Source organism: Columba livia, chromosome 5, assembly GCF_036013475.1.
Source record: "Columba livia isolate bColLiv1 breed racing homer chromosome 5, bColLiv1.pat.W.v2, whole genome shotgun sequence".
Classification (NCBI taxonomy): domain Eukaryota; kingdom Metazoa; phylum Chordata; class Aves; order Columbiformes; family Columbidae; genus Columba; species Columba livia.
In genome coordinates this window covers 53,724,569-53,752,435 of record NC_088606.1, presented here as the reverse complement: position 1 = coordinate 53,752,435, position 27,867 = coordinate 53,724,569, and the positions used below count along the sequence as shown (strand labels likewise).

Genomic DNA, 27,867 nt, shown 5'->3' with positions numbered 1-27,867 from the left:
AGAACTGAGAGCACCACTAGAAGTGCCCAGTTGAGGGTGAGGAACGCGGGCCCTGGCTCGCGGGAGCGGCTGGTGGCCGGGGGGTGAGGCCTCCACGGGGGTCTCACTAAAATGTGGCTCCCCGGCTCAGGCTGGCTTTGCGACAGCAGGTGGCGATCGTGGCTTTAGTACAGCAACATCTGGAGCCCAAACTGTGGGGAGATAGTGCACAATAGCACGTTCAGACAAGCATCTGTGACCCGCTCCCGGTGCCAGCCGCTGCTGTTCGTGCTGGCTGCTCCACAGGCACTTCTGAACGCAGTCTTCTGCGCTGAAAGACTCACAGACACACAGCCAACCCCACCCCGAGCCTTCGAGGAGAAGATCTTCACACAGAATGCTGCTGAGAGATAAGTAAACAACAAAAAGAGCATACTAAAGGTTTATCTATTTTACTGAAAGTATTTAAAGCTCTTCGTAATCATATGTGCCTGAGAAAGCTGAAAAATGTGAGTTTGCCACATGCAGTTGCAGATGGTTTTGGCATCTGAAGCAGATCAAATGGATTGTACATTTTCCCATATCACTCTGGAGCCAAAGCATCTTCTTTTCAGTCACTTAGAGAAATATTTGAATTAATTTACCAAACAACAATGAGAGCCTGATTTGAAGATCTACTTCATTTTTTAGGGTTATGGCATTTCTGGAAGTCAGGCTCCCAGCTGTTTTTACAGATCTCTACTGTACTACCCTCTGCTGGAGGCTGTCCTGAGGAGCCCCGTACCCCTGAGGCACCAGAGGAAGTCAGGACAAAGGAGGAGTCTGCCTTAGTGGATGAGGACTGGGTTAGGGAGCTATTAGGCAATCTGGACATCCATAAATCCATGGGTCCAGATGGGATGCATCCGCGGGTGCTGAGGGAGCTGGCTGAAGTCATTGCTGGACCACTCTCCATCATCTTTGCCAAGTCTTGGGAAATATATAAAGGGTGAGTGTCACGAGGATGGAGCCAGGCTCTTCTCAGTGACAACCAACCATAGGACAAGGGGTAATGGCTTCAAACTGGAACACAAGAGGTTCCGCTTAAATTTGAAAAGAAACTTCTTCTCAGCGAGGGTGACAGACACTGGAACAGGCTGCCCAGGGGGGTTGTGGAGTCTCCTACTCTGGAGACATTCAAAACCTGCCTGGACACCTTCCTATGTAGCCTCATCTAGGTGTTCCTGCTCTGGCAAGGGGATTGGACTAGATGATCTTTTGAAGTCCCTTCCAATCCCTGACATTCTGTGATTCTGTGAAAAATAAAAACAATATAACAAGCTGCTGAATGAAAGCAACCTAAAATAAACTGTTTCTTGAAACTCCGCTCCTCTACCTACTACACCTCTTCATCTCATCCTCTTTTTGCGCTGAAGATACTTATGCCCAGATTATGAAGCACCCCCACCCTCCGAGATTAAGAAACCCAATCTCTTTTGCATGTTATCAGGAAACAACCTCCAGAATCAAGGACATGAAGAAACCTGCACCTCTCTATCAGATCAGATCAGACCAGATCAGAGGTATCTTGAGTGTTTCCTTTTCTTATGTTCAGCTCCAATGTAAAACCACATAGAAAGGGAAGTTTATTTTATTTTAAACTGGTTTCATGCATATTTTCTCTCACAGACTATCACTCCTTCTTTCATGTGTATGAGGATGGAGATGTGTGCAGCCATGTAGCCTCAACAGGACTCTCTGTGGTGCAGGGCAGGAGCTGAGAGTGACCCAGCACAGGCAATGCTTTCACTGACTGGGTGCTGTCCCTAAACATGGCACGCAGACCTGGGTACAGCTAACAGGGTCCATAAACAGTCCCAAATAAGGCAAAGTTAATGAATCATGTCCAGGGGCCATCTAGGAGCAGCAGGAGATCAGACCAGAGACATGGCTTGAAAAAAGGCTGCAATATGGGTTCAAAGTCCACCCAGGAGATGAGACTGAAGGTGAAGCTACAGCATAGGTTCAAGGTCCACCGAGGAAGCATGGCTGGAGACAAGCTACTTCCAGTACAGATCTGAGGTTCATCTGGGAGTCAGAGCAGGAGAAAAACTGCCTCCAGCAGAAGTTTGAGATCCACCCACGAGGCAGCCCTTGGTTTTCCAGGCCTGGGTGCCTTCAGAAGGTGCACATACCATTCCTTTGCCCATTCTTGTTGTTTCTTGGTGATTTCACACTTGCACATTGCCATTCGTACCTTATCATATCAACCTTAATGTATCCGTGTCAAATCCCTATGGGTGTACTGTCATGTTAAAGGACAAGTCTTTACATGGTGGCCGGGCTGTAAACAATTCAATGCAAACTAACACTTCAGTCATCATCAGGAGGCTAATAAAAAGCTAGTGCAGAATGAAAGCATCAGCATAAGATGATGTGAAACAGAATTTAGCAAACAGGCTGCTGCCTCCTACATGAGTTCCGTCTTCTGAGTGTAGCCCCCATATTGAGCATTTCACAGTAGTGTAGTCTCACACGCAATTTTCTCAGCGTGGTTCTCTGCAGAGGTAAACTGTATTTACCATGCAGTTAGTACAGTCAAAAATTGAGAGGGCTATATTTAAAACTAATAAAATAATTTCTTGATTATCATCTTCCGGTAAGTCTGGCTTTGTGCAGTGTGCTGAGCCTCAGTGCAGGGACTGTGGACTTAGAAGTAAAAAACATAATTTCAATTAAGCACACATAAGGTTATATTCATTCCAATACACTCTCAGCAAATAATTTATCTTCATATATTTAAGCTTTTATGCAATTGTTTGTTAGCTAAACTTATTTCAACCTCCATCCTTCAGATTTATCTCAGATTTCCTAGGAAGAGGTTGTAATTTGTGGAGCACATTTTACTAATTTGGTTTAACTTTGAGAAATAAAAAAATGTGCAGCATTGTAGTGAATGACACGATCATTTCTGACTTTCTTTTGACAAAACTATCTTATTAGCAATTCTACATTGAAATAGACCACCATTTTATCCCTGACATAAAAATTTAAGGGAAAAGCAATCCATTTTGTCAGAGCATACCTTGGTAAATCTAATTCCATTCCAATAAATGAGCAGTGCAAAGAGGATTGGAGCTTACCGTGAAATACCAAAATAAAGGTCAGATTTGTAGAAGGCATAAATCAACATTCTTGCATGGCTTAAGTGGATTTATGCCCACTTATACCAGTCAAGAATCTGGCTCATTACCACTGGATGAACAACAAATAGAGCATCAAGCAGGAGGTTGAGTTTCAACACTTATTTGCTTGACTTGTTAGCTTAAATCAGGTTCTAAATATTTTGAAGACTTTTTTTCACCATAACAGAGAAGGAAGTCAGCTTTTCCAATGCATACATTCAAGGCTTTGAAATGTAGCCTTTAGAGAAACACAGATAACACAAAATCAGTTGATTGATTGTCCAAGATTGTGATGATTTGGTGGTGCTCAGCAGGAGATGATTTGGTGCTATAGACTCATTCCCCTTTGAAGAACTCTCCTCCAGATAGTGCTGTGTGAGCATTTAAAAGTATGCAGCACACAGAAGTCGAGCAAAGTGCAGCACAGGGAGGAGCAGGATCTGTGCAGATTTGCAGGAGGGTCTGACTAATCATCTCACAGGGTTTTACATTCATGTTTGCATCAAGCTTTTCTTGGAACAGGTGTTCCACAAGCATTTGTGGATTGCCTAAGCCAGTGCAGCTGCCAAGAGAAAACTCTGCTCCCTCTGCATTGCTGGCTTTTGCATCGCCCCGTATTTGTGCTGGCGTCAGAATTTGTACAATTGCACAATGAAGCTGATGGGAAACCATTCGGCTGGAAGCAAACCTAACAACAACAACAAGTTAGTCCCCCTAAGGCCACAGCTTTCAGCAGAGCAGCCGGACTGTTGTTCATTGACCTCTGCTCTCCCAGGGCCTGGAGAAGGAGGTTAAGGTCACTGCGCTGCAGAAGGACGGCTACCTGTCATTTTCCCTGTTAAATGGGCTCAAGTGCAGCTGGGACAATGGATTCCAGCTCAAAACGCTGACTCCTTGGCCCTCTGCAGGGCTGGAGAGAGGAGCGGGAGGGACATGCAGCAGAAAAAACAGGGCAATGGAGAACGTCCCTGTTGGGCAAAAATGGGGGTGATCTTAGATCAAGCGCTTCACCTACAGGATGTCTGCATTGAGACTGGCCAGGCTCCGGCAAAGTCAGATTTGGTTTGTGAAGCCCAAAAACTGCTCACAGATTTTTTTTCCCCTGGGTATCAATTATGAATAACAAATGCATTTATGCTGCTGTTACTAAATGCATTTATGCATTGCTGTTACTAAAGTTGTCTGACTTAGAGAGGTTTTTTCCCTCTCAGCTTGGTGTCTGTAGCCAGATCCTCTAGCAGTCAGACTCCTGGGTATCATTCACTACCACAGAAAGTGAAAAATCCCAGCGTTTACTGTATATTGCTAAGAAGAATAGAGAAAATGTCTGAAAAACTACCATTATTTGAAGAGAAAGGTCCTTTTTAACTAGCAAATGTGTTCACAAGATTTTTTACTGAACCATTTGAAAAAACCCCATGCATATTTAGGAGCAGAATAGCTCAGTTGCAGAATTGTGTGATAATATTTCAGAAACTTCAAGGCAGGTCTGTGGCTGGAAGAGAAACTGTGGAGAAGTGGCAAACACTGCAAGAAACATTATTGACGACCAAGCAGGAGCTCCCTCCAGGGGATCTGTTGCCCACCTGATCTATCTTTTAGATGAATCACAAAGCAGAGGCCACTTGCTCTTACAGATGTCAAATATCTCTTCGGATTTCCCACGATCGTAGGAGTTTGAGCCTTCATGTCTGTCTTAGCTAAATGCTGCTCCCTTGTATAAATTCTCTGGCAGTTTTCAGTTCAGTTAGTTAAATAAACCATCATTTCCTGCCTCAAATGTCAACTATTGTGGCCCAGAGTTCCCTCAGGGGCTAGCTGCCTTTAGATCAGCTGCTTCACAATCCGAGCACATTTTCCTCCTTCTTTAAAGTATTTTCTCTGCTTTTTTACATGAGGACTTCCCCTGTACAGGAAATCCAGGCTTTAACAGTAAAGATAATAGGCAAGTTATTTTCTTCAGCATCAGAGGGATTGCAGGAAGCAGTGCAGCTATGGCACTGAATCATAAATTCAGCAAGATTCAGCTCATGTCACTCAAAGGAGACATGCTTTGGTTGGGGTTTCACATGGTTGAGGGGCATTGCAAAATTATGAGTTGAGAGCTGTACTATCTTATTAGTAGTCAGAGGCTTCCGCCATGCTACATCTTTTGTGTTCTGACTTCCCAGGCTGCCTCCCTATGTTGGTTTCTGCACTTCTGCCTTTAGGTAAACAACCCTGAGACCTTCAGAAGATATCTTTGGACCTTCCTCTACAGGTGAAGAGGTCAGGGCCCCTTTAATCAGGCAAACTGTTGACCCAACAGCAAGGTGCAAATAGCTGCAGTTTTTGAGGTCGCACTTACAATTTTAACTCTTTCCTGAGAATTAGGACACTGGAGACACACGATTGATATCCACCTTAATGGTAAATAATATCTGAGATAGACGTCTTGAATACATTGCAAATGCTACTCAGCATTTGCTTAATGAACGCCACTTGCTCCTGAAGGTGCTGCCATGTTTGAGCAGTGGCACAAAGAATACTGATCCCTGTTGGGTCCAGTGCTAGAGAAATGCAGTGTCTGACATAGAGCTTTCACTCTTAAGAAGCTTCCTGATTTACTTGTTCAGTAGAGCATGGTTTAGCTGGTCTGTCGGTCCCCTCCCACCAGGCAGCCTCTCCGTCTCCATTCAAACCCACACAACATTTCTGCTGGGAGCAAAGGCTAGAGATTTGTTTGCATGTTTTGGAATATGATACAAGCACACAGCAATAGTCAGAACGCTGATGGTGATGCTTACCTAATGCAACAGTAATACTGCACTCCAGAGGCAATAGTATCTCTTAAAGAGGGGAACACTTGAACACTTTTCTGAATGTCTAAATAATGAAGATCCCAGGTCACGGAGGGATCTGCAGAGGCTTAGGGCTCTGGCTGTAAAGCTGGGCAGCTCTCCACCTTTGTGGTAAGGTAAGGAGGTCTCTTGCCCTCAGAGAAATCACCAGGCTTGGATGTTACAAAAATGGCCTCTGCCTGCTACTTACCTCCAGTTCCTTTCTGTGTGAGTGGTTTTTGTGACGAGCGCAGTGCAGACAAATAGTGATGGCTTGTTTATACAGTCACACGTTCAAAACTAAAGGTCAAATCCCAAAGTCCCTGGTGAGACAGAACTCTTAGCCAAGTGTGCGTTTCACAACCTAGGCCACATTGGTTAACCAGTTTGTCAATGGGAGACCTCACTGATTTCTGTAGAATTATCTGAGTAACACCTGGCTTAAATCCTACCACTGTTGAGGCCCCTGTCGGGTGCAAAAAAGATGAGGTTTTCTTTATCTCTCTCTAGTTGTCTTTAATTTTATGCTGCCTCCTGGTGGTTGTCATATAATACATGACCTGTAGTGATGTTAAATGGAACAAAACCCAGTAATGGCAGCATCTTTCCAAGTTTGAGTGTTTACAAAAAGTCTGCTGCTTCTTGAATCTTCCACGTCAAAAACCCCACCAAAACCCACTTAGAAGCCCTATCACTTTTGTGGTGTAGGGGGAAAGATTTGAGGCAAGTGTGTCTATGTAAATGCTTCCATTGCTGTATCAAGGAACATTATTAAATCAAAACTTGGTGCCAGTTTTACTGGCATTTCAGTTCAGATAGGTATGGTTTGGTAGCCTCTGCTTGAGAAGTACTTGTAAATACTTAGGGAAAAGATTTGTCTTTATTTGGAATAAAAGGAAAAGTTTACAACCTGGCTTTGTGACACAGAAACCTGGTTCTGGAGCTAAAACTGGGGTATGGAATTGTGATTGACATCTCATTCATCTATTTACCTGAAATTTGGGGGAGAAAAATCTCTTGCAACCAAGCTGTGTCATGTTCAAGCATTTGCTGATAATAACCAGGGCAAATTCACAACTCTGACATTTAATGAGCACAACTGATGGCTCAGAGGTGTTTGACTAGCTGCCAAATTGATATGTCTGTGTATCCCATCAGTGACTGTTATATCTCATTTGTTTTTTTTTTTCCTGATCTCTGTTAAATAGATTTTTGTCCAGTTTGTTTGCCAATCTTGCTGAAGTACTGCAAAGTGGACATGAGATAGGAACAATGCTAAGCAACCAGATATAAAAAGACTGAAGCAATAAGAAAGTCTATTTGGTTTTTGCTGTTTAAACATGTTTTACCAGCTGGGAAACTGTCTTGCAGGTTATATTGCAGTTCCATTAAGCTAATCCAGAACATAAACACATCAGACAATGTGGTCTTACAAACATGCCTCGTGCAAATACCCTGGATGCAGGAAGTGATGTGGCAGGAATGGCTTAGACGACAGTCGCTGCAGACACAGATGGGAACTAAAGGCTGTCAAGGATGAATGGGATATTATGTCAGATATGTCACATCTAGTTAAGGCTACATTTTCCCCATGTGTAAGGGATCTCCATCCACCTGTCAGAAGCTGCTCTGAGATCCTACAGGATCACTGGAGCACTGCAAGAGCCAGGGCTGGAGCTGGGATGAACAGAGAGATGATAAAACTGCCAGGGAAGAGAGGCTGATGAGGGGACTTCACCTGGTCACCTGGAGTATTGCATGAATGCCAAGTTTGTGCCATAAGCACAAAAATAAAGGCCCTAAATACAAAATTAAGACTGTAAATACAGGCAGCTAAAAATTAAAGCCTGGCTATGGCTGATCATGACAGATACTGTATTTCTCACTTCTTGAGTTGCAGAACCTGGCTCTTCTCACAATCTTTGTCCTGTTGAGCTGTCAGACAGTGTCACCTCATTGGCCTCCCCTCCATCAGCCAAGAACTGTCTGCCTTTCCTCTAGTGTTGAGGAAGATGGTGACTGTTAAAGAGCAAGGAAACACAGGCTACCTTCTGCACTGCTGTTGATTTTTACCAATGAAGTTACTTGGACAAGTAACTTCAGGTAGGCACTACTTGAAAAAACTAAGAGAAGACCATTAATGGCAGAGATCTCCACTGCATCCTCACTTTACTATGTTTCCTTTTCTTGTACAAACCCAAACTATTTATGCTTTTCGTATGAAAGCCTCTCTTTTTCCTGGTCTGAGAAAGAGAACACACCAAGCAGAACGGTATCAATGGCATCACTGAGTGGGATAATGCCACCCAGACCTTCGCTTGCCAGTGATAAAACTGCTCCTAGTTGCAATATCAGAAGGCATCTTCTGAGGCAGTGGGTCCCGTCAATTGGCCCCACTTTGGCCTCTCCTGTGTCTACTTCGACACGTGCAAGATTGAACACCTCCACTATTCTAGCCCTTTTCTGATTTACTCCAGTATTATTGCCACTTCTTGCAGCTGTCCTGCCCCTTTTGGCCCAACACCCAGACTCAGTGGCTGCTCTCCTGCCCAGCCAGGACACCTCTTCGGCTCGGTTACCCGCAGGGAGTGGGCAAAACATTGGCTCTGCCCCTGGCAGCTGGGCTGGAAAGATCCCCGGCTGCTTGCTGAGCAGCTCCCAGGGCACTGAGGCGCTGCCCTCTGCTCAAGGCACCCATTGCAGATCTCCCTGGGAGCTCCCCTTGCCCAGCAAGGCGGACCCAACCCTGTATGACAGAGCCCTGGGTTCAAGATCCACCATCTTTGAGTCAATAGCTCTTCTTCAGAGCTGGTTTATACCTGATGATCTGAAAATTTAGAGGATAAAAAAGGCCACTGCCCACTATTGGAAAGGGGCGAGTTTTTACTTTGCTTTGTAAAATTTATTTCTAGCCTTGCAGCTTCACAAGAAAAAAATCCGTAAAAATCTCATTGTTCTAATTCCGGTTACACCCTTTTTTCTTTTCTGTCTTGATTTTAGACACTGCTATTTTAATAACTGTTTGCAGTTGAAATCAATGCCATTCATCAAGGAAAAGGCTGAAATCCTAGCTTTCCCAAGGGAAAACATTTCCCCACCCATCCCTTTGGGACAGGGCAGCGTTCAGCCATGTGTCTGTTCAGTCGCTCAGGATGCCTCTTGGAAGTGCTGTTTTCATCTTCTCCTTCCCTGTGTTACTCTGGGCATGGTAATTCACAACCACAGCAGGTTTACATGCCTCCAAATAGATGAATCTGCCTAAGTGCAGGGACTTCAAAGAGCTGAAGTGTAGGGAACGCAGTGGTTAAACACTGTTGTATGTATTACGTTATTGAATTCTATTTTTAGCAGCTGTGGTCACTGTGTATTGCAACCCTAAGTCACCTCTGAACTTATAGTCACAAAAATGAAACTGAAAAACAAATTAATTGGATCTGCAGACTGGCCAAAAAGGAATCCTGTCTCGACATTTGTAGAACAAATAAATATAAACAACTGTAAAAATGTTTTTTTGTTCTGTTTGGTTAAACATAGACCTCCTCCACTGCTGATCTTTTGGCTGTACAATAAATTATCCTAGTGTTCATACAGGAAACAATTGTTACTGGGACTTGGTGTTTTTTTAGGTCAGTGCCACAAAAATGTTATGTCTATTAGGAATTACAAGGGCTGACTGCCAGGTTTTGCACCTATTCTTTTGGGCCTGTACGTTTTTTTCACTCAAATCAATTTTACTTTAGTGTATCTGTGCTGAAATGAGTTGTTTGAGCATAGTTGCTCCTGATTTACATCAGCAGAAGTCAGAAGAGCACCAGTCCGCTCACACTCCGTTCTCTTGGCCAGTATGAAAAAGAGTCAACCCAAATCTACGTATTTCTCTAGTTGGTGAAGCAATGTGGTTTCTCATATTACACAGTTTGCTTTCTTCGCTTTGTTCTCTGCTGTCTGTGCATGCAGAGGGACTTTTCCACATGTCCGCTATTTGATTTTATGTTTTCTCATGTCCAGTCTGTCTGACAGCCTCTGCTTTTCAGTTTCTGTTTCTCAAAATGACTCCAACAACCCTCTTTTGCCATCTCAGAGGAAAGGCACAATTGCATTATTGTACTGAGTGAAAGCATTTTCTCATACATGTAGCTGAATGGGAGTTTATTTAGATATTTTAAACACTGTCCTGATTGGAACGACATTCTAGGAATGGGAGTGAAAAGAGAATTTATATTCAGACTCTTGAATTTCAGTGAATGAGTAATCAACACTCCATCACTTCCTACAAGGTGAAACAATTTTTAAAGCAAACGGTTACTGTAAAAACTTCATTTGACTGCATTAAAACAAACACAAACCCAAGAATGGGTATTTCTGGTGATCTTTAGATCACATGAAAGCTTTGTGGACCCTTAGCAAAGGAGAAGCTGACTTGAGCTGCTGGTGGCCAGCGAGTGCCTCTGGGCTGCCCCACCAGCCCGTGCCCCATGCCCGTCCCAGCCGTCCCGTCTCTCCTCACCTTGTGCTGTACTGGCCCTGCTGTCAACACCAGTGCTCAAAAGCACGTGCTCTGAGCCAGATCGGGGCGGGTGATCTGGGTTAAAAAATAACCCAGGAAAATATGTTTGCTTGTCTCCGTGTGTGCATGTTTGACGGCGGGCTCAGTTTCCCCGTGTGATTCATGGAAAGGCTGTACCAAGGTCTGTGCTGGCACCAGGGCAGGCAGGAGCCGGGGGGAAACAGAGCAAGGCCAGGAGCTGGGAAGGAAATTATAGCTAACTGATACTGCTGCCAAATATTGTATCTTCTGACACCATTGCCTTAGACCAAGGCAGTCAAAACCTGTACCTTAGCAAGATTGTCCCATCTTTACATCTTTGCTTACAGCCTTATTTGTGTCAACAGATTAGTCATTCTCTTGTTCAGTTTATTGCTGTGAAGTCAATTATATGCAGGTATTCAAAAGTTAATGTGTAGTGCTCTAATCTAATCTAGTCTAAGATAATCATTTTTATATACAAAATCATCTCATTTTCCTGTCATCATATTCACCATAATTACATCAATACTTTCAATCGTTTAACTAAAAAAGCCTTTAAGTGGTTCCCAGTGATTAAGCTTTGTTGCACTTTTCTCTTTTGCATCATCCAGCCCTGTGCTTTTCTTTTTGTTGTTTCTTTCTTGCAAATAATTTCTGTAACTACTTTCATTTGGCTTGATCTGAAGCCCATGGAGGTGAATACACAGACTTTAATTGATTTGAATAGGCTGCAGATCATATCTCCTGTAAATGCTTTAGTAGGCATGGGTCAAGGACTTGAAATGCAGAACACCTGTTTAACTGTGTGTGTTTCTACTGTTATTTCAGCTAGCTGCATCAAACTAATGGTATTGATGCAGAAATGCAAACTCCTGTAGCACGACACTGGAAAGTAAGTCTATACTACATTTATTACAACAGTACTTAGAAATGAGAACCACAGCACAGACTGCACTGTGCCTCACTCATGCACCCAGCAAGAGATGGACAGTGAGAGAAACAGCTGGTTTGTGGCAGAACTGAGACATAAAGCCACATAACATAAGTGCAAGTTGAGTGTCTGTCCCCCTCGCCACTCCCAGCTACGCTTCTCTTTCTGCTGAGGGGAAATGGCACATGTACCTGTACAAATGTAATATTATCTAATTATTTCTTTGTCTGATAATGTTACACAAGGCAGAATATTCATCCAAAAAGAAGGGATGACTCTTAGTTGTTTCTATCAAGCTCACTGCTCTTTGTCTGCACAGCAGCGATTATGGACTCTGCCACTGACAGCAATGAATAAGCCTTTCCAGTGTTTCCCTGATTAAGAAGAGTCTTTGCAAGACATCATATGTACATGTCTCACAAGGCTCAGAGCTTCCTGATCCTTTTGCCGTTCCACTTTTCAGCATTATCAGATGCACTGCAATGTCCAGCCTTGCAGGAGAGGCTTGACCTGAAGGGACTTTTGCTGCCCAGTTTATATGGTCCTGCTAGAAAGCAACCATTCGTGACTGAGTGTAGTAAAAACATAAAAATTCCAGCTCAAGTTGAAGAAAATCCTTGTTGCTATTAATTATTCCAAACAAAACATTAGTGTTAGTGCAGTGTCCCCACTGGAAAGTATACCATGCTCTCACATAACTACAAAGCTAGCCTTAACTGCTGAAAGAGCTGTATTTTTTCACAGCAGCAGCATGAATACACATGAGTTATCATGAGATGAAAAGCAGGCACTTAGGACTGCACCCTGAAGTCAGCAGTTCTGGACAGACATATGAGCTGATCTCAGCACGTTTACTTCACAGCTAAACCACATTGTTGTCTTCTGGTTGTTTCCACCTCAGGAAAATAAATGAACCTTAGCTATCCAGAAGTTTTAAAAAACAAAAAAGCTTTACAATTTTTTTAAACTTATTTTTAGCAATTAAGATCAGTTCAAATATCTTCTTTAAGGTTCTCAAACATTTGCATCTTGATCTAAATCCCAATTCAGTTATTTATGCTGGATTTATTGTCCATTATGCTTTGGCCTCTTGCTGACCCTGTCTCAGAGGCTACATGAACTCTGGTGGAAAATAGAGCTTTCTCTGTGCCAAACAGGAAAAATTCAAAACTATTTATCTGATATGACAATACTGATAGTGCAGAGAAGCACTTTGGACTTCTCCTAAAGGGTATACTGATCTTCTTTATCTTCTGTTTGCATTTGTTTTTGCCCTATGAACGAAAGATTAGGAGAAAGCCAATTTAGCTCTGTGTTTAGCAGAAATAGAGAAGATGAAAACTGCACGGACACATTATTTACTTGATCAATAAGAGTGACTTTGGGGTGCAGTCGAACATGCTTTCTGAATAATTGTCTTAGGCTTCAGTTCCTAAATGCTGCCTAACCCTCAACTGCCAAAATAGGGATTTTTAAAAGACTTGCCTCCTACAGCTGATTAGTAATAGGGACAGGAATTTGTAGGCAGCATCCAGATCTTCCTCTGTAGAATAACTTTTCTTCTTTAGCTGAAAGTCTTCAATAGTCTAAATAAAAATTCTAGTTTAACCGTCTCAGTCTTGCAGAAGTTGAGGCATGGAACAAGCAAAAGGGCAACTGATGCCCTGGGAGCATGGAGAGGGTTGGGAGGCAGCCTAGCAACCTCGTTGTACCAGCCTGGTGCTACCGCACTGCTGCTTGACCTAAAATCTTCTCTTGCCTTCACTCTCCCCTCTTGGCAGCTGTGGTAAAGCCTTGGTGCACCCAGTGGAAAGGACTGGTACCAGCACCAGCACCTCCATTCCCCATCAGGAGACTCATGCCCTCTGTTTGCAGCAATTGTCCTCCCTCTGCAGATGTGGGAATGACAAATGCTAAAGTGTTTTGAAGTCTAATGGCTTGGTAGCATACTGAATAGTGAAAAAAAAACCACTAAGGGTGGCAGGGGAAAATTATTGTCTTTGAAGCTGCTACCACAGATATTTATGGTAAAGACACACTGGCCCAAGTTCAAGGCTATGCCTTCCAGCTTAGCAATTTAGAACAAGTGAAGTGCAGGGGCAGTGTCACTGAAAAAGGAGCTCCTCTGAGTTTGTGCACTGCAGCACCTAGAACATTCATAGACAAACAAGTGCAATTCCAGGTAAGAGGGCAATGCTAGTAGTTATTCTAAGCTACTTTCCAGTCACTCCTTTCTTGATATGTTGGCACACTGGTAATTTCTGAGAGGAGCCAGACAAGAAGCCTGCCTCACTTCTCTTTTCTAAACATGCTTTTGATGAGAACAAGCAATGAGTGTCACCACAGATGGCTGTGTGGATGCATTTTCTTGTTGAAAACTGCCACCATGCAGTTCTGGCTGGAGGAGACTGGAGCAACAACACTGGGAGCAGAAGTTCTCAGACCAGGGCACAGCATGACCAGCAATGTTGAACTGCACTGCTGGCAAAGTGCCTGGGCCTGACAGCACGCCCAGGAAAAGAGAAAACCCTAAGGGAGAGAAAGCAAAACAGACCAAAAATAACTGTAAGCGGAAGGGGCCTGCAGAGGCTCCCTCACATGGGCTGGAGTTTGCTGGCTCATGTCTTTGGTCCAAGGGTATTTGGGGGCACCTGAGGCTCAGAAAGTCCTTTCCACCACTGACTTTGTCCTTTCCAGCAGTCCCTGACCACATCATACAGGTTCCTGCTTGCACTGGAGATGGTACACTGGCCTTGGACAAGGGGCAGCCTCCGACATTTAGACTGGGAATAGCCCCTGTGCTCTGGGGCAGGGTCTGCACCAAAATTCTGCACATGAGCAGCTGCTCTTTGTTCTCCCTGGGCTTCTTGCAGGCTTTTTTCAGATCTGTGGGCTCTGTGGCAAGATGCTGACATGGCAACTGGGAAGGGAAGGTGAAAAGGCTTGAGATGTCCAAGCAATCCAGTGTGGCAACATGATAACAGAGCAGCATTTAATTTGTTTGAAAAAGAAGCCCAGCTGCTTACTTCTCTTGTTTTCACTGCATGAGACTGTAACATTTCTTCTCCTCCATTTCTTTGTCCTAAACAGGAATTTATTGTTTCAGGACCTTACCATGGAGTGGGGTTTGGGTGCTGAATTTTAGAGAGAGATGGAAACATTGTGACTCTGTCTTCCAAGCTCTTTATTATTTGGCTTTCTGGGTCTTCCCTGGGGGAGTCTTCACCTCCTTCTGCCAAATTTATATGGAAATTAATTACTCTGAATCATGTCCTGGACCCTGGCACCTGCTAATTAGGTGTCTGTAAGGGCTGCAAGTGGGGTATGCCCTACACAGGGCTTCCTGAACTCATCCCAGAAAGGCAGATCAGTGAGGATTTCTTTAGTGTCAAAGTTCTCTCAAAAACCTCCCTCCCTCCTTCCTCCCCCTCAGGCTGCTCAGTGCCCCCCTCCTGGACTTCTCCAGCCCCCAATTTTTTCTTTGTAATGCAGCACAGCCCCACAGAGCTATATGGGCACAATGATGAAATCAGGAAAGGAGCAGGAATGGTGAGAAGTGTACTGGCTCATTGAGCCTTTGCAAAGAGTTTCTGGGCTCCAGTGATGCCTCCAGGGCTGAAAATACAGGTTGCAAGTGTTTTGTGATTCCCAGGTGACAGTGGTAGTGTCAAGATACAGGTACGATTCTCCAATGCTGGACAGTGATGCATAAATACTATCAAAATTATGGCTGTGCCACCAGGTCTAGTATGGGACCAGCACTCACGTGTAAGTCCCTTGTGTGATTTTCGCTATGAGAGGCTTAAAATGCCATTTTTTTTCTCATGGCTGGCTCACTGGAGTCAAGCATGACATACCCAAAGCATTATAAACACAGCTAAGTTTGAAGTGTAGGCTTCAAGGCAAAGCCATTTTCAATAAGAACCTTTTTATAGCCCACACACAGAAAGAAAAGCCTTTTTGGTTACGCTCACCTCTGCTGGTTTTGAAGCAGAATGTGAAGGTCCAGCAGCCAGGGATGCCAAGCACACGGGTAAGCCCCCAATACTGTTGTCCTTTTCCTTCACTAACCACACAGTAGTGTTTGCTCGCATATCTAAGCATTGGCGAGACTGTACAGAGCAAAGCAATTTTAAGAATCATCTCCTGAAGTTGCTTAACACTGTTTGAGCTGTACACAATTTTATTGCATACCGCAATGTCCCTGACTGCCTGCATGATGGTGGGAGGGACAGACCACACTGTGTTACTTTGGCACTGGTTTTGGTTCCTCTGCAGCTATTTTGGGGGTCTTTCCTGCTGACTTAACAGCTCTTGTGGTTTCTGCCCGTATACGTGGAAAAATCAGCTGCTGATGCAGCCCTGGCTCTGTCATGAAGAGGAACCTGATTTTGGGTCTTGAGGAGGCCAGACCTGCCTCCAGGAGCCTTTGCCTGTTCCCTGGGGAACCCCAGAGCCAGAGACTAAGACAAAGCACAAGTTTTGGTTTCAATTCACTTTTTTAAACTAGTGCCTTTTCAAAAACCAGTTTCCATAGTGACAGGGAACTGTGGCAGTATTATGAAGATCCAAAAAGCCTCGGCCAGCTATTAGCCAGAAATTCAGGAGTGTGGCCGCTCCAGAGCAGCCTGCCCCCAGCCCCCGCTGCGTTCACAGCGGGGTTCTGCTTCAAACTCCTTCCCTGCCCACCAGCCACACTTCTAGCTGCCTGTTGGCTGCATTACCCCTGAGCGCTACTGCTTCACTTAATCGCAGGTAAAATGATGTATTTCTGAAAAAGGAATATGCTCTGGTTGGCTGTAGCTGTATTCAAGCTTACTTTGCTATAAAGGGAAAAGCCAGATTTGAAGACAGCTTTCATCCATTGATGCAGACTGGTGTGAAAAATATTAAATGTGCTCATGGTAATCCATCGATTCAGCAGAGAAACCCACCTGAAAGCCCAGCTCCCATTTTATTCTTATTTACCAGAACATGCTGCTTCCCTCCTTCCCTCCCACTCTCTGTCATATGGGGCACTTCCAGCCGCGCATATAATCCAGACCTCCCAAAAGAACCTAGGAAACATCACACAATCATATTGTTCTTCTAGTCCTTGGTATAACACATGAGAAGCATGCCAGAGGGGCTCAGAACATCCACCAGCTTTGGCTCAATGCCAGGCAGTAGAGGTTTGCAAGTGACGGACGCCTCCATTTATTCAAAGTGTTTGTTTGCCCTCATCCTTCATTATCTGCTGTATTATGTTGCAGTCTGTAGTATGTAAAGAAATACAACCAGAACACTCTTACAGGTCAAGTCTTGGCTAAAATTACAGGTTCATGTTTATGTGCTTATGTTATTTGTAGCTTTTAGGTAATGTGCATTATGCATACGTAAGAGGTAGAGAAAAGTGTCATCGTGCTTTTTGTACAAATCTCAGGTACCCTCTCAGTAGGTCTGGCACTTCTGTCTTTCCTCACGAAACCTGAGTCCACAGACATCCGTGAGGGTCTCTGTGGCCTGTGGAGCCATTTGGTGTGCACACAGTTTTTTTCAGCAGACCCAGCCAAACAGATTGGGACAAGGGCACCTGCCCAAGTGGCACAAGGACATAATGGCCCCAACAGGTACCACTGTGCACGCAGCAATTTAAAAGCTGAAATGAGCCACGGCGTGGTGCCAGCAAAGGCTCTTCTAGCACCGAAGGCAGGGCACCCGCCTGACTCAAGGCATACACTGGACACCTCCTCCAGTCCCAAACAAAGCACTATCCCTTTCAGTTTAATGATAAACTAATATTTTTCTTAAATATTTTACAGTCATTATTCCCTTCCTACTCCTCCTATTTTTTCCTGTGTATCTGTGCAACACTTTCAGAGCTGAGATCATGTGCAAGAAAACAGAGTGACATCGGTAACAAATATATTTTTTGCCAGAGAATAATGTTTTGCATGTTTTTTCTTGTTAAACCATGAGAAATGGTATATCCAAACAAAAATTGTCCCTCTGGTGCAAGATTTAAACTGAAATGGAAAAGGTCATATTCTATAGGAAAGAAAGCAGAAAGAGAGGCATATTTAGGCTAATTCTTATATCAGTATTTCTAATACAGGGGTAGATGTACTGCACCAAGTTAACGGTTTGTCTATCCTAAGGCTGACAGCAGCTAACTGCTGCAGAGCTCCAGAAGAGGCCAAGAGGCTAGACATATTTGCTTTGTACATTCCCAGCCTCCAGCAACCAGCAGCTCAGGGATTCAATAACACAGAGGTGAAACTGTACATATAATGCCAGGACAAGCTGAATAAAAGAAGAGCTATGTATGTTTTGAAAATGAATCATTAGGATTCACCAAAACACGAGAAGTGCACCACTCTGAGTGTCTTATGATTGTGAGTGTAGGCACTGTCTTTGGGAGGTATTTCCTGCAACAGACAAAATTTTCCCTTGCTTCCTTGAGACCTTCGAGCGACCCTACTGAATTGTTTAAATTCCATTAGAAAGTGGCTGCTGGGAATATGTGCAATAAATAGCTGCTAAGATCAATGGCAGTCTTGCTGATTTAAAATCAATGTATTGCTTGCTGACAGTGCTGGCAGCATTTTCATCTGGGAAATGTAGCAGTGATTTGCTTTAAATAAACATAGTGATAAAACTTTACCTGAACTCATTAGTGACTCAGACTGATTTTAAGGTAATTCAGAAAAAGCCTATTGGCCACAGATAGGACTTTGATGTGATCAGTGACTTTGGATGCTGCAATTTGTGGTTAGCAACTAGAAAATATAGAACAGAGAAGAAAACCGAAAATGCTCCCTGAAAAATAAGTACTTAAGGTACCTAGACCATCCATCGAAAGCCACTGATCACTTTTGAAAACCTGAGAGAAACACCATCAGGTTGCTACAGCTCTAATGACCACCATGCACCTTTTCCAGGCCAGTTCCTTGCTCCTCTCTCAGCTTCTGCCTTGCCCTCATCCCTTGTGCCACCATGCACTCACAATGAGTATAAGCCCATCAAAACCTAAAATGCCACCAAAGGTTGGTCTCATCCACCAGCACTTAGCTTTGGGTTGGGCTGGGGTCCTCTCCCACTTCTTCCTTAAATCTTATCCCTCAGCATGAATACAGTTTTTCTGCCAGATGCTCAGCTAAATTACTTTAATGAAAAGAAACATTAGATCATTTGCCATACCTGTATTCTGTTTTGTAATCTCCCCATTTAATTGCATCATGTTCTTTCCCTATAAATCATCTGATGATGATTCCCAGGACAAGCCTTCATCTCTTTTTGTGCATGTTGCAACACACCAGCTATTACCACCTCCTGGCTGTAAAGAAGTATATCACTAAATTACTACTGAATTTATCACTAGATAAATCAGAGCTCTTTCTGGTGTGTTTCTAACTTGGCAGATGGGGCACCTGAGTGAGGAACAGAAATTGTAACTGCATCAGAATTTTATTTGATGTAGGCTGTTCTGGATTTTTTGGTTTATTTAAGAGCTTCTATTGAATCCTTCTCAATTTCTTTTAACTTGTTTCACATTACATGCAATAGCTTTAAAAGACAGGACAGAGATATAAAACTGTTGGGTAACAAAAGCTGGAAGTCACCATGCAGCTAGAAACCTACAATCTAATCACTGTCACTGCAAGGCGGTGGGACCAACCACACAACTGGAGCTCTGCAGTTGATGGCTATAAACTGTTCAGAACAGACAGGCAAGGACAGAGGGGCAGAGGGGTTGCCCTCCATGTAAAAAGATGGATTGACTACACAGAGCTGTCTTTGAAAAATAGTGATGAACAGGTTGAGAGCTTATGAGTAAAATGTAGGGACCAAGCCAACAAAAGAAACCTCGAGGCTGGTGTTCACTGCAGGCCACCCAAGCAGGAGGAGCCATTGTTCTCACATGCTTGGATCCTGCTGGGATACTCCAATCACTCTGAGGTCTCCTGGGAAAGTGGCACAGTAAGCTGTAAGCAATCCAGGAGCCTCTTGGAGTGTGTTGAGGATAATTTCCTAATCCAGGTGATAGAAAGCCCAAACAGAGGTGAGGCGTTACTAGATCTGTTGCTTACCAACACGGATAAACTAATTAAAAATGACAAGATTGGCAGAATTATCATGGCCTGGTGGAACTCACAGTCTTGAGGGATATGGGACAAATGAAGAGTGGAGTTGTGACCCTGAACTGCAGGAGAGCAAATTTTCATTTGTTTAAGGAATTAGTGGATGGGACCCTGGGAAACAGCCCTCGGGGATACAGGAGCTGAACAGAGCTGAATGCTCTTTAAGGACATTTTTCTTAGAGCACAAGAGCTCTCAATTCCCACATGTAAGAAATCAGGAAAGAAGCATGGCCAAGTAAGGACCTCCTGGTCAAAGTAAAGTCTAAGAAAACAGTGGCAGTGGAACCAGGGACATGTATCCCGGGAAGAATACAAGAATGCTGCCTGGGTGCACAGGGATGGAATCAAGGAAGCTAAGGCTCAACTGGAGATGAATTTGGCAAGGGATGCAAAGAATAATAAGAAGGGTTTCTACAAGTACATTGTGGGGAAAAGGCAGATTAAAGAAAATGTTCCACCACCACAAAGTAAAAAGGAACATTAAAGACAATGTATTACTCCCACCCAGTAACTAAGACAGGAGAAGCAGTGACAACTGACATGGCTAAGGTACTCAACAATTTTTTGTCCCAGTTTTCAGTGGTGATGCCTCTTCCCACATCTCTCAAGTCCCTGAACCTCAAGGAAGGGGCTGGGCAAATGAAGTCGTTCTCATCATAGTGAAGATCAGGTTTGAGACAGCCTGAGAAACCTGACCATACATAAGTCTATGGAACCCAACGAGATGTATGTTGTGAAGTTCTGAGGGAACTGACTGATGTAGTTGCTAAGCCACACTCCATCATATTTGAACAGTTGTGGCAGTCAGGCAAAGTCCATTGCAAGTGGAAGAAGGGGACTTTTTAGCCTTTTTAAAAAGCGTAAAAAGGATGACCCTGGGAACTACAGACCAGTCAGCCTCACCTCTGTGCCCAGGTAAGATCATGGAACAGATCCTCCTGGAAGATATGTCGAAATGGAAGACAGGGAGGTGATGTGAGACAGCAAACATGCTTTCACCAAGAGCAAATTGTGCCTGACCAACCTAGAGGCCTTCTATGTTGGAGTATCTACATCAGTGGACAAAGGAAGAGCTACAGATGTAATCTGTCTGGACTTCTGTAAAGCCTTTGACATGGTCTTCCACAACATCCTTCTCTCTAAATTGGAGAGGTATGGATTTGATGGATGGACTATTCGGTGGATAAGGAACTGGCTGGGTGGTCGCATCCAGAGAGTAGTGGTCAACATCTCAGTGTCTGGATGGAGATCACTGATGAGTGGTGTCCCTCAGGGGTCCATATTGGGACCAATACTGTTTAATGTCTTCATCAGTGACATAGTGGGTTCTAGTGCACCCTCAGCAAGTCTGCAGATGACTCCAAGCTGTGTGGGACGGTTGACATGCCTGAGGGATGGGATGCCATTCATGGGGACCTGGGACTAACCTGAGAAGTGGGCCTGTGAACACTGTGAGATTCAACAAGGCCAAGTGCACTGTCCTGCACCTGGGTCAGGGCAACCCCTCATATCAAGACATGCTGGGAGATGAAGGGACTGAGAAAAGCTGGACACGAGCCAGCAATGTGCACTCACAGCTGAGAAATTCAACTGTATGCTGGGCTGCATCAAAAGGAGTGTAGCCAGCAGGTTGAGGGAGGCGATTCTGCCTCTCTACTCTGCTCTGGTGAGACCCCACCTGGAGTACTGAACCCAGTTTTGGGACCCTCTGCATAGGAAAGACATGGACCTGTTGAACAGGGACCAGAGGAGGGACATGAAAATGATCAGAGTGCTGGAACACCTCTCCTGTGAAGAAAAGCTGGGGTTGTATAGCCTGGAGAAGAGAAGGCTCTGGAGAAGAGAAGGCTTTACTGTGGCCCTTTAGTATACGAGAAAGATGGATGGAGACTTTTTACTGAGGCCTGTAGTGACAGGATAAGAAGCAATGGTTTTATACTGAAAGAGGGTAGATTCACATTGGATGTAAGGAAGAAATATTTTTACGATGAAGGTGGTTACTAACAGGTTGTCCAGAGAAGTTTTGGATGCCCCATGATCAGAAGTGTTCAAGGTCAGGTTGGACAGGCTTTGAGCAATCTGATTTAGTGGAAGGTTTACTTGCCCATGGCAGGGGGTTTGGACTAGATGATCTTTAAAGGTCCCTCCCAACCCAAATTATTCTATGATTCTACAAACTGTAAACATTTAAGATTTTATTATTTACTCCCATGCTGTAGAATAATTTTTAAAAATGGAGAATAGTTTTCCTACTCAATTAACTTTTTAAATAAGAATTTAATGTGCATCTTTTCATGTCTATTAGGTTATAAACCAATCACAAACAAGCAAATTCCCATAACGGACCTGCACTCTGGGTCCTGCTTAGCTATATACATGCTTGTCTCTAGAAATACTAACTTTTCCAAATACATATACATTGTACACGCGCACGTACAGATGGCATTTATGAAGTGCAAACAGCAAAGTGATTTTATGCTTGGGAAGAAAACTTTCAAATACAAAGCCTATAAATAGATGATGTGTTGTCTTTCTGGCTCAGTAAATTGCCTGAAAAAGCACTCTCAGGAGGCGTGTCCCTCTTTTATTTCACTCAGACATTAATTCTGCAGTCTAAATGTAATACTTTATGTTTATTATCATTATGGGAATGGACATCATGAGGGAAGCAAAGGCACTTTCTGAATTTCTCTAGGCATCAGGAAATAAATCTGTATAGAAAGGAAACAGCCCAATATGTCCTCATAGGCAGAGGGAAACGCCAGATTACCTGACATGAAAAGCATCAGGAACCAGTGCAATGACCTGTATGCAAACCACAAATGCGTCTAGAGTTGGATATGACAAAACAGAAAGCCACATGGGATGCATGTGGCAGCAGATGACATGAACATTGTCGTCCCAGGATCTGGGTGTACTGTGCTCAAAGAAGCCAGCAAGGACACAACTCGGGAGCACCTCACACGGATGGGTCTCAGTTAAAAGTTTTCCAGAACTTAACAACACACTTGATTCTGGTTCCTCAGTAGTTTAATTCCCAGGCAATTTGGTATTAAAAGTAAATCTGAAAATGCAAAATGAAGCATGTGCCTCCACGGCCCATTGGCAGAGCCTGTTCCAGTGAAGTGACAGATGGGGCCCCCGCTCATTCCAGGGGTACCTGAATGTGAAAAGTGTTTTGCTTCTCTTTCAGCCTTTGCTGTGAGTCGGACAATCTTCCTGAATAACAAACAGCTAGAAAACACAGAGTTTGTGGTTGTCCCAACACTTTCCTAGAAACACCCACACATGCTATTTCATGTAAAAGTCTACAGACCCTTGCACTGTGAAGGCAAGCAGAGTTGGAAGAGCGTGCCTTTTTTGGGTGTCCTTGAACTGTGTTTAACAACGTGAAGTTCTGAGTCTTCCTGACACTCCAGATAGGAGGGACTAGTGGAGTCCATGGACTTAGATTTCTCCAGCAGGAGAACAAACCAGTGGAAAAAATACAGAGGGGAAGAAAAAGGGTCAAGCTATTATTGAAATTTACGGCAGTTAATTTTAAAAATAAAAAATAGGCCTGCATAAGCCACGGTGCTACTGCACACACACGGAGTCACAGGGCTATGTGCAGCAGATGGGATCCTTCAGAAAGAAAATGGCTTGTGTAGAAACCTTGTTGAGGATAAGACTTCTCTTGCTTGTTTTTGTTTTTTTCCCAGCACATTGTCCTGGGTTTGGCTGGAATAATTAATTTTCACATGAAGCTGGTAGGGGTCACAGACAGGACAGCTGACCCAAAGGGATATTCAATACCATGTAGCATCATGCTCAGTATATAAACTGGGGGAGATGGCCAGTGGAGGGAATTGCTGCTTGGGAGCGGTCTGGGCATTGGTTTCTGGGTGAGGAACTGCATTGTGTATCCCTCGTATTGTATATTATTGTCATTGTTTGTCTCTATCTCTTCCCTTTGCTGTTGTGTTAAACCGGTTTTATCCAAACCCAAGAGTTTTACATTTTTTTTTTCCTCTCTTCCTAATCCTACCGGGCAGGGGAGGAGTGAGTGAGCAACTGTGTGATACTTGCTTGTTGGCTGGGGCTAAATCATGACACACACCACAAACATGGTCCAGTAGAAGCATTCTCAAGCACAAATATGCACATTCTCAAGCACAAATATGCTCTGTTTTGCTATTCCCAACCCCCATAAATTTATGCTCCTGTAATCACTGCTCTCCGCCTACTGACAGCAAGTTAAAAATACCACACACCCTCCAAATTAGAACTATTTTCTGTTTTTTGTTAAATCTTTGCAGTTGATATAGAACAAAATGTTGTGATAAACCACATGAGATCTCTCTTGCCTTCACTGGTCAGGACAGGAAACTGCAACACCACCAGCAGAAATAAAAAAGGTAGCATGGCATAAACAGACCAAGACAAATTTGACTGTGTTATGAAGCCGTTGATCCTGTATTGCCTTTGCTTGCTTCATCTCTTGCTTGATGCTTCCATAGTGAATGGAGTGGATTTATGCCAGGACCTGTTCTATCAGAGCTTGCATTTAGATAAAAAGTAAAATATTTCTGCTTTATCCAAATTCCTAATTTATACTCCAAGGTGCCCCCAACTTAGATTAAACATAAAATATATCTGTTATCTAAATAAAATGTAGATAAATTGTAATTTAGATAAAATATAACATGAAATGTAAAACATTTATGTTCTATCCAAATTCCTAATTTATACTCCAAGGTGTCCCTCTCTTAAAAGGAATTACTTATTGTTGATGTAGCACTTATTTTGATAGTGGAACAATGGACGTAACCACAAAAATAACCTTGTGAGTCACAAGAAATTAATCTAGTATTAAATAAACAAAACCCCAAAATTCACCTTATATTCAGGTTGTAAAATCTTTGTCATAGGTGCCACCTCTTTATTACCTACAAATACCATATTTTTCATTAGGACTTCTGAATCTCTATTTTAAAAGGTTTGTGGAAGGAACTGTCTGGAAATCACAAAAGGTCAATCCCCTCCCAAGCAAAACTGATGAGATCGAGTTTCCCAGTGACTGAGACACACACACAATTTTTCTCTTCACTTCTGATAGGTTTCTTGGAGCTAATAACATAGCACGGAACCCCACCCTCAGGTGTTAACATATTTTGAATGGCTGCATCAACGACATGGAGAAATTCCTCATTTGCGAGATCCAGCAAAGCTTCATCTGGTAACCAGTGAAGACAGATACTGCATTAGAAAAAATAGAACTCATGCAAAGCTGCATTCATTCTGATACCTTCTCTCACTTCTGAAGCAGCAGAGGCAATACCCAAAAGCAAACATGGCCCTTCCCATTGCACTGCCTGGTTTGTAATTTAAATAAAAGCCAGGATAAGGACATGAGGAGCTTGGCTAATGACCAAGGATAATTTTTTTTCTGAGGTATTTAAATGCCACTACATAATCAAGCTCTCAGAAGGATTTTCAAGAACAATTAGGAACTCAAGTTCTGAGAGTTCATTGGTCCTTCTGAAAATCCTGTATGGTACCAAATTAACTGCATCTTTGGACATCTAAATACCTCTGTTTCCTTGTGCTACTTCTGCTAGGGACTGTCCCCCTTGATTTCAGCAGGGCAAAGCCTTCATTGTGAAAAGCTGTGAAATTTCTTCCCATTCTCTAGTTCATTTTGCTACCTGAAAAAAGGAAAAGCTCATCTTTCTTGCCTAATGAAAATGTTACTCCCCTCATTTTAACTGAAACTGTAAGAACAGCTCTCAGTCCCCTGGCTGTACCCACACGGGTCTTTGCCGTACAGAGAACAGTTTACTTGGGCCAGATCGAGGTTTATTTGCCACAAATTTCACTGCAATGCTTCTCTGATCTAGTAATGCAGATACACAGTTTCTTTTTTTCGGATAGAAATCCCTCTCAGATTGATAAACGACATAGGCTGCAGCATCCATCCCGGTCCCATCAGGTGGTGATGGGCCAGACACTGCCTTCTGTTTACATGTCTCTCAATACAAATTGCATTGCCTCTGTGGGATCTTGGAACTGCTGTTGGTATACATTTTGTCCTCAGAAACACTATACCAACCTATTGCACAATGACTGCAAAACAATTGTACAGATTCTTTTACTTTATAGAAGAAAATGTTCCCTTGATGGGATAAATACCAAACATGACTTTAGCTTAGGCTGCAAATAGCGGATTACTTAATCATCTACTATTTACTATTTAAGTACCTGTTTGTTATGAAGTGAAACTTTTGAGCAAGACCATATCACATGTGAAGTGGCTTCCTTCATCCTGAAATATTAATCCTCAAGTCAAAACAAATTGAAGGCGGTCCCAGAATGACTTTAACAAGCCTGAGCTGCTGCGTCCCACTCTCAAGTATCCCACATTACATGTTCCTCGCCCCATCTTTGTGCCAACACTAACATTTTTGCAGCGTCTGGATGACCTTGCCAGGAGGATGGGAAGGGGGAGGTGAGCTGGGAAGGACCTGCTCCGGGGTGGGGCACAAGGGCAATCACCAGCCGCTCGGAGCCGGGACAGGGCTGGAAAACACGGCTCAGCCTTTCAGAAAGCACCTGCCGGTCTTAAGATGGAGGCGATGGAAAGTGTTAAGCGGGCAGCTGTGAAACAAGAGAAACCCCTGGAAAGGGAAAAAGAGGGAAATGGGGAGGGGTGAGGAGTCAAGGGGGAAGCAGAAAGGGTGGAAGGCCACAGGGGTCTGTGCAAGAAATCGGGATGCGAAGGGAAAGGGCAGGAGCAGGAAATTGCGGGCAGAAGGCGCGGGAAGGCACGGGCAGGGGCCGGGGTTGCGCGGGTCCAGGCAGGAGACCAGGCGTGCCGGAGGTGGAAGCTGAGCCGGGAGGGACCCGGGGCAGAGCAGATGTGCTGCCCCTCGCTCCGTGCCTGGCACCGGCGGCACCGGCAGCCCCGGGCGGTGCCGGAGCCGGAGCAAAGGCCGGGCGGGCCCTGCCCGGGGTGTCCTCGCACCGCCAAGGTGCGGCGGGACGGGCTCCGAGGGGCAGGCGGCAGACCCGGCCGTTTGCACCCCCGGCAGGCAGGGGAGCCGTTCTCCGCAGCGGGCCGACGCTTCTCTCGGCCGAGAGCGAGCGGCGGGAGAAGCGAGCCCTGGCTACTGCGGCAGCCGGGAGGACCACGCGCCCCACTTCGGAGCGGGGCAGCCGGTTCTCGGGAAGAAGCCCCTGCGCCTCCCTCGGCCCAGCAACGGGTAGCGACTGGGACTCGCAACGGCCGGCGCAACCCGCCGCTTGCCCCGAGTACCCTGCAGGCCGTGTCTCCGCTGCGGCCGCCCCCGGGGAGGGGACGCGGCGCAGAACCCGGCCGCTACCGGCTGCTTCGCCGAGAGGAGGCCGGCGCCACTGACACCGCCCCCGGGGGCCGTACAGAACCGCGCAGCGTCCGGCAGCGGGCCCGGGGTGCGCCTGTCCGCCGCGGCTGCTCTGCCCGCCCCGGGGCGGGGCCGGGGCCGCCCCCCTCCCTCTCCCCGCAGCGCATTCGCCGTGGGGGCCCCCTCTCCGGTGACGTCACTGCTGTCTAAAAACGCGCCCCGGCGGGCGGGCGAGCAGCGGGCAGGGTGGTCAGCAGCGCCAGCAGGACGTACCCCGCTGCCGACATGGTGTCCCCCGTCACGGTGGTGAGTGCGGGCCCCGCGGCGGGCGGGGGGAGCGGGACTCCCTCCCACGGCCGGCCGGTAGGGCCGCCCCCCCGGGCAGTATCCGCCTCGTCTCCCTCCCCCCTGCAATACCCCCTACCCGGTTCCCGGGGCGCTGCCCCCGAGGAGGTGGGTGCTCCGCTCCGCTCCCGCCGCCGCTCCCCGTGAGCGCCCGGGGCGCGAGGCAGCGACCGTTGCCGCCGAGCGACCGTTGATGGAGACCCCCTCGCCGCGTGCCTGATGCTCACCCCGGCCTCGGCGTGCGGCGGTTCCCTCCCCGGCAGCTGTTGCTCCAGCGGTGCCCCCGCTGGCCCCCCTCCTCTTCCTCCTCGTGTCAGTTATGTTTTTGAAAGCCTCCATAACGCATCTGTTCCAGGCAGAGCACACCTGCTCCGAGCGGCTCTGCTCCAGCTGCGCTCGGCTTGCACCGTAGCAGCGCCCAGGAGCATCCTCCTGCCCCCGCGGCCTCCCTGCCCTCGCTGGCACCTCCGTGTTACCATCTGGAAATGGCTTTGCTGTCCAGGTGACAGCTTGGGCTAAGGCGTGTGTCAGTCGCCACGTCCGGCAGACCTTTCCGTCCACCGAGACCTCGTGTCCTCTGACAAGCCAGTCTGGCACTTCCACCGTCTAACGATGTGAGA

General features: G+C 45.2%; 1 protein-coding gene and 1 long non-coding RNA gene across 3 annotated transcripts in view; one reads left to right on the top strand and one right to left on the bottom strand.

Moving 5' to 3' along the window:
* Positions 1–27,845, bottom strand: LOC110365469 (uncharacterized). Of its 2 annotated transcripts, none has more exons than XR_010473074.1 (3): positions 27,475–27,845; positions 25,782–25,845; positions 1–2,667 (listed from the first exon to the last, which is right to left on the bottom strand). It is a non-coding gene; the product is annotated as an uncharacterized LOC110365469 (long non-coding RNA). The 2 variants fall into 2 exon arrangements; XR_010473075.1 differs by lacking the exon at positions 27,475–27,845 and adding an exon at positions 27,327–27,463.
* Positions 27,055–27,867, top strand: part of TMEM86A (transmembrane protein 86A) — a 32,479-nt gene continuing 31,666 nt past the window's right edge. Inside the window, exon 1 of the mRNA XM_065065234.1 lies at positions 27,055–27,208. Coding sequence (XP_064921306.1) covers positions 27,188–27,208 — 21 coding nt within the window. The 5' untranslated portion in view covers positions 27,055–27,187. The remainder of the gene's footprint in view (positions 27,209–27,867) is intronic.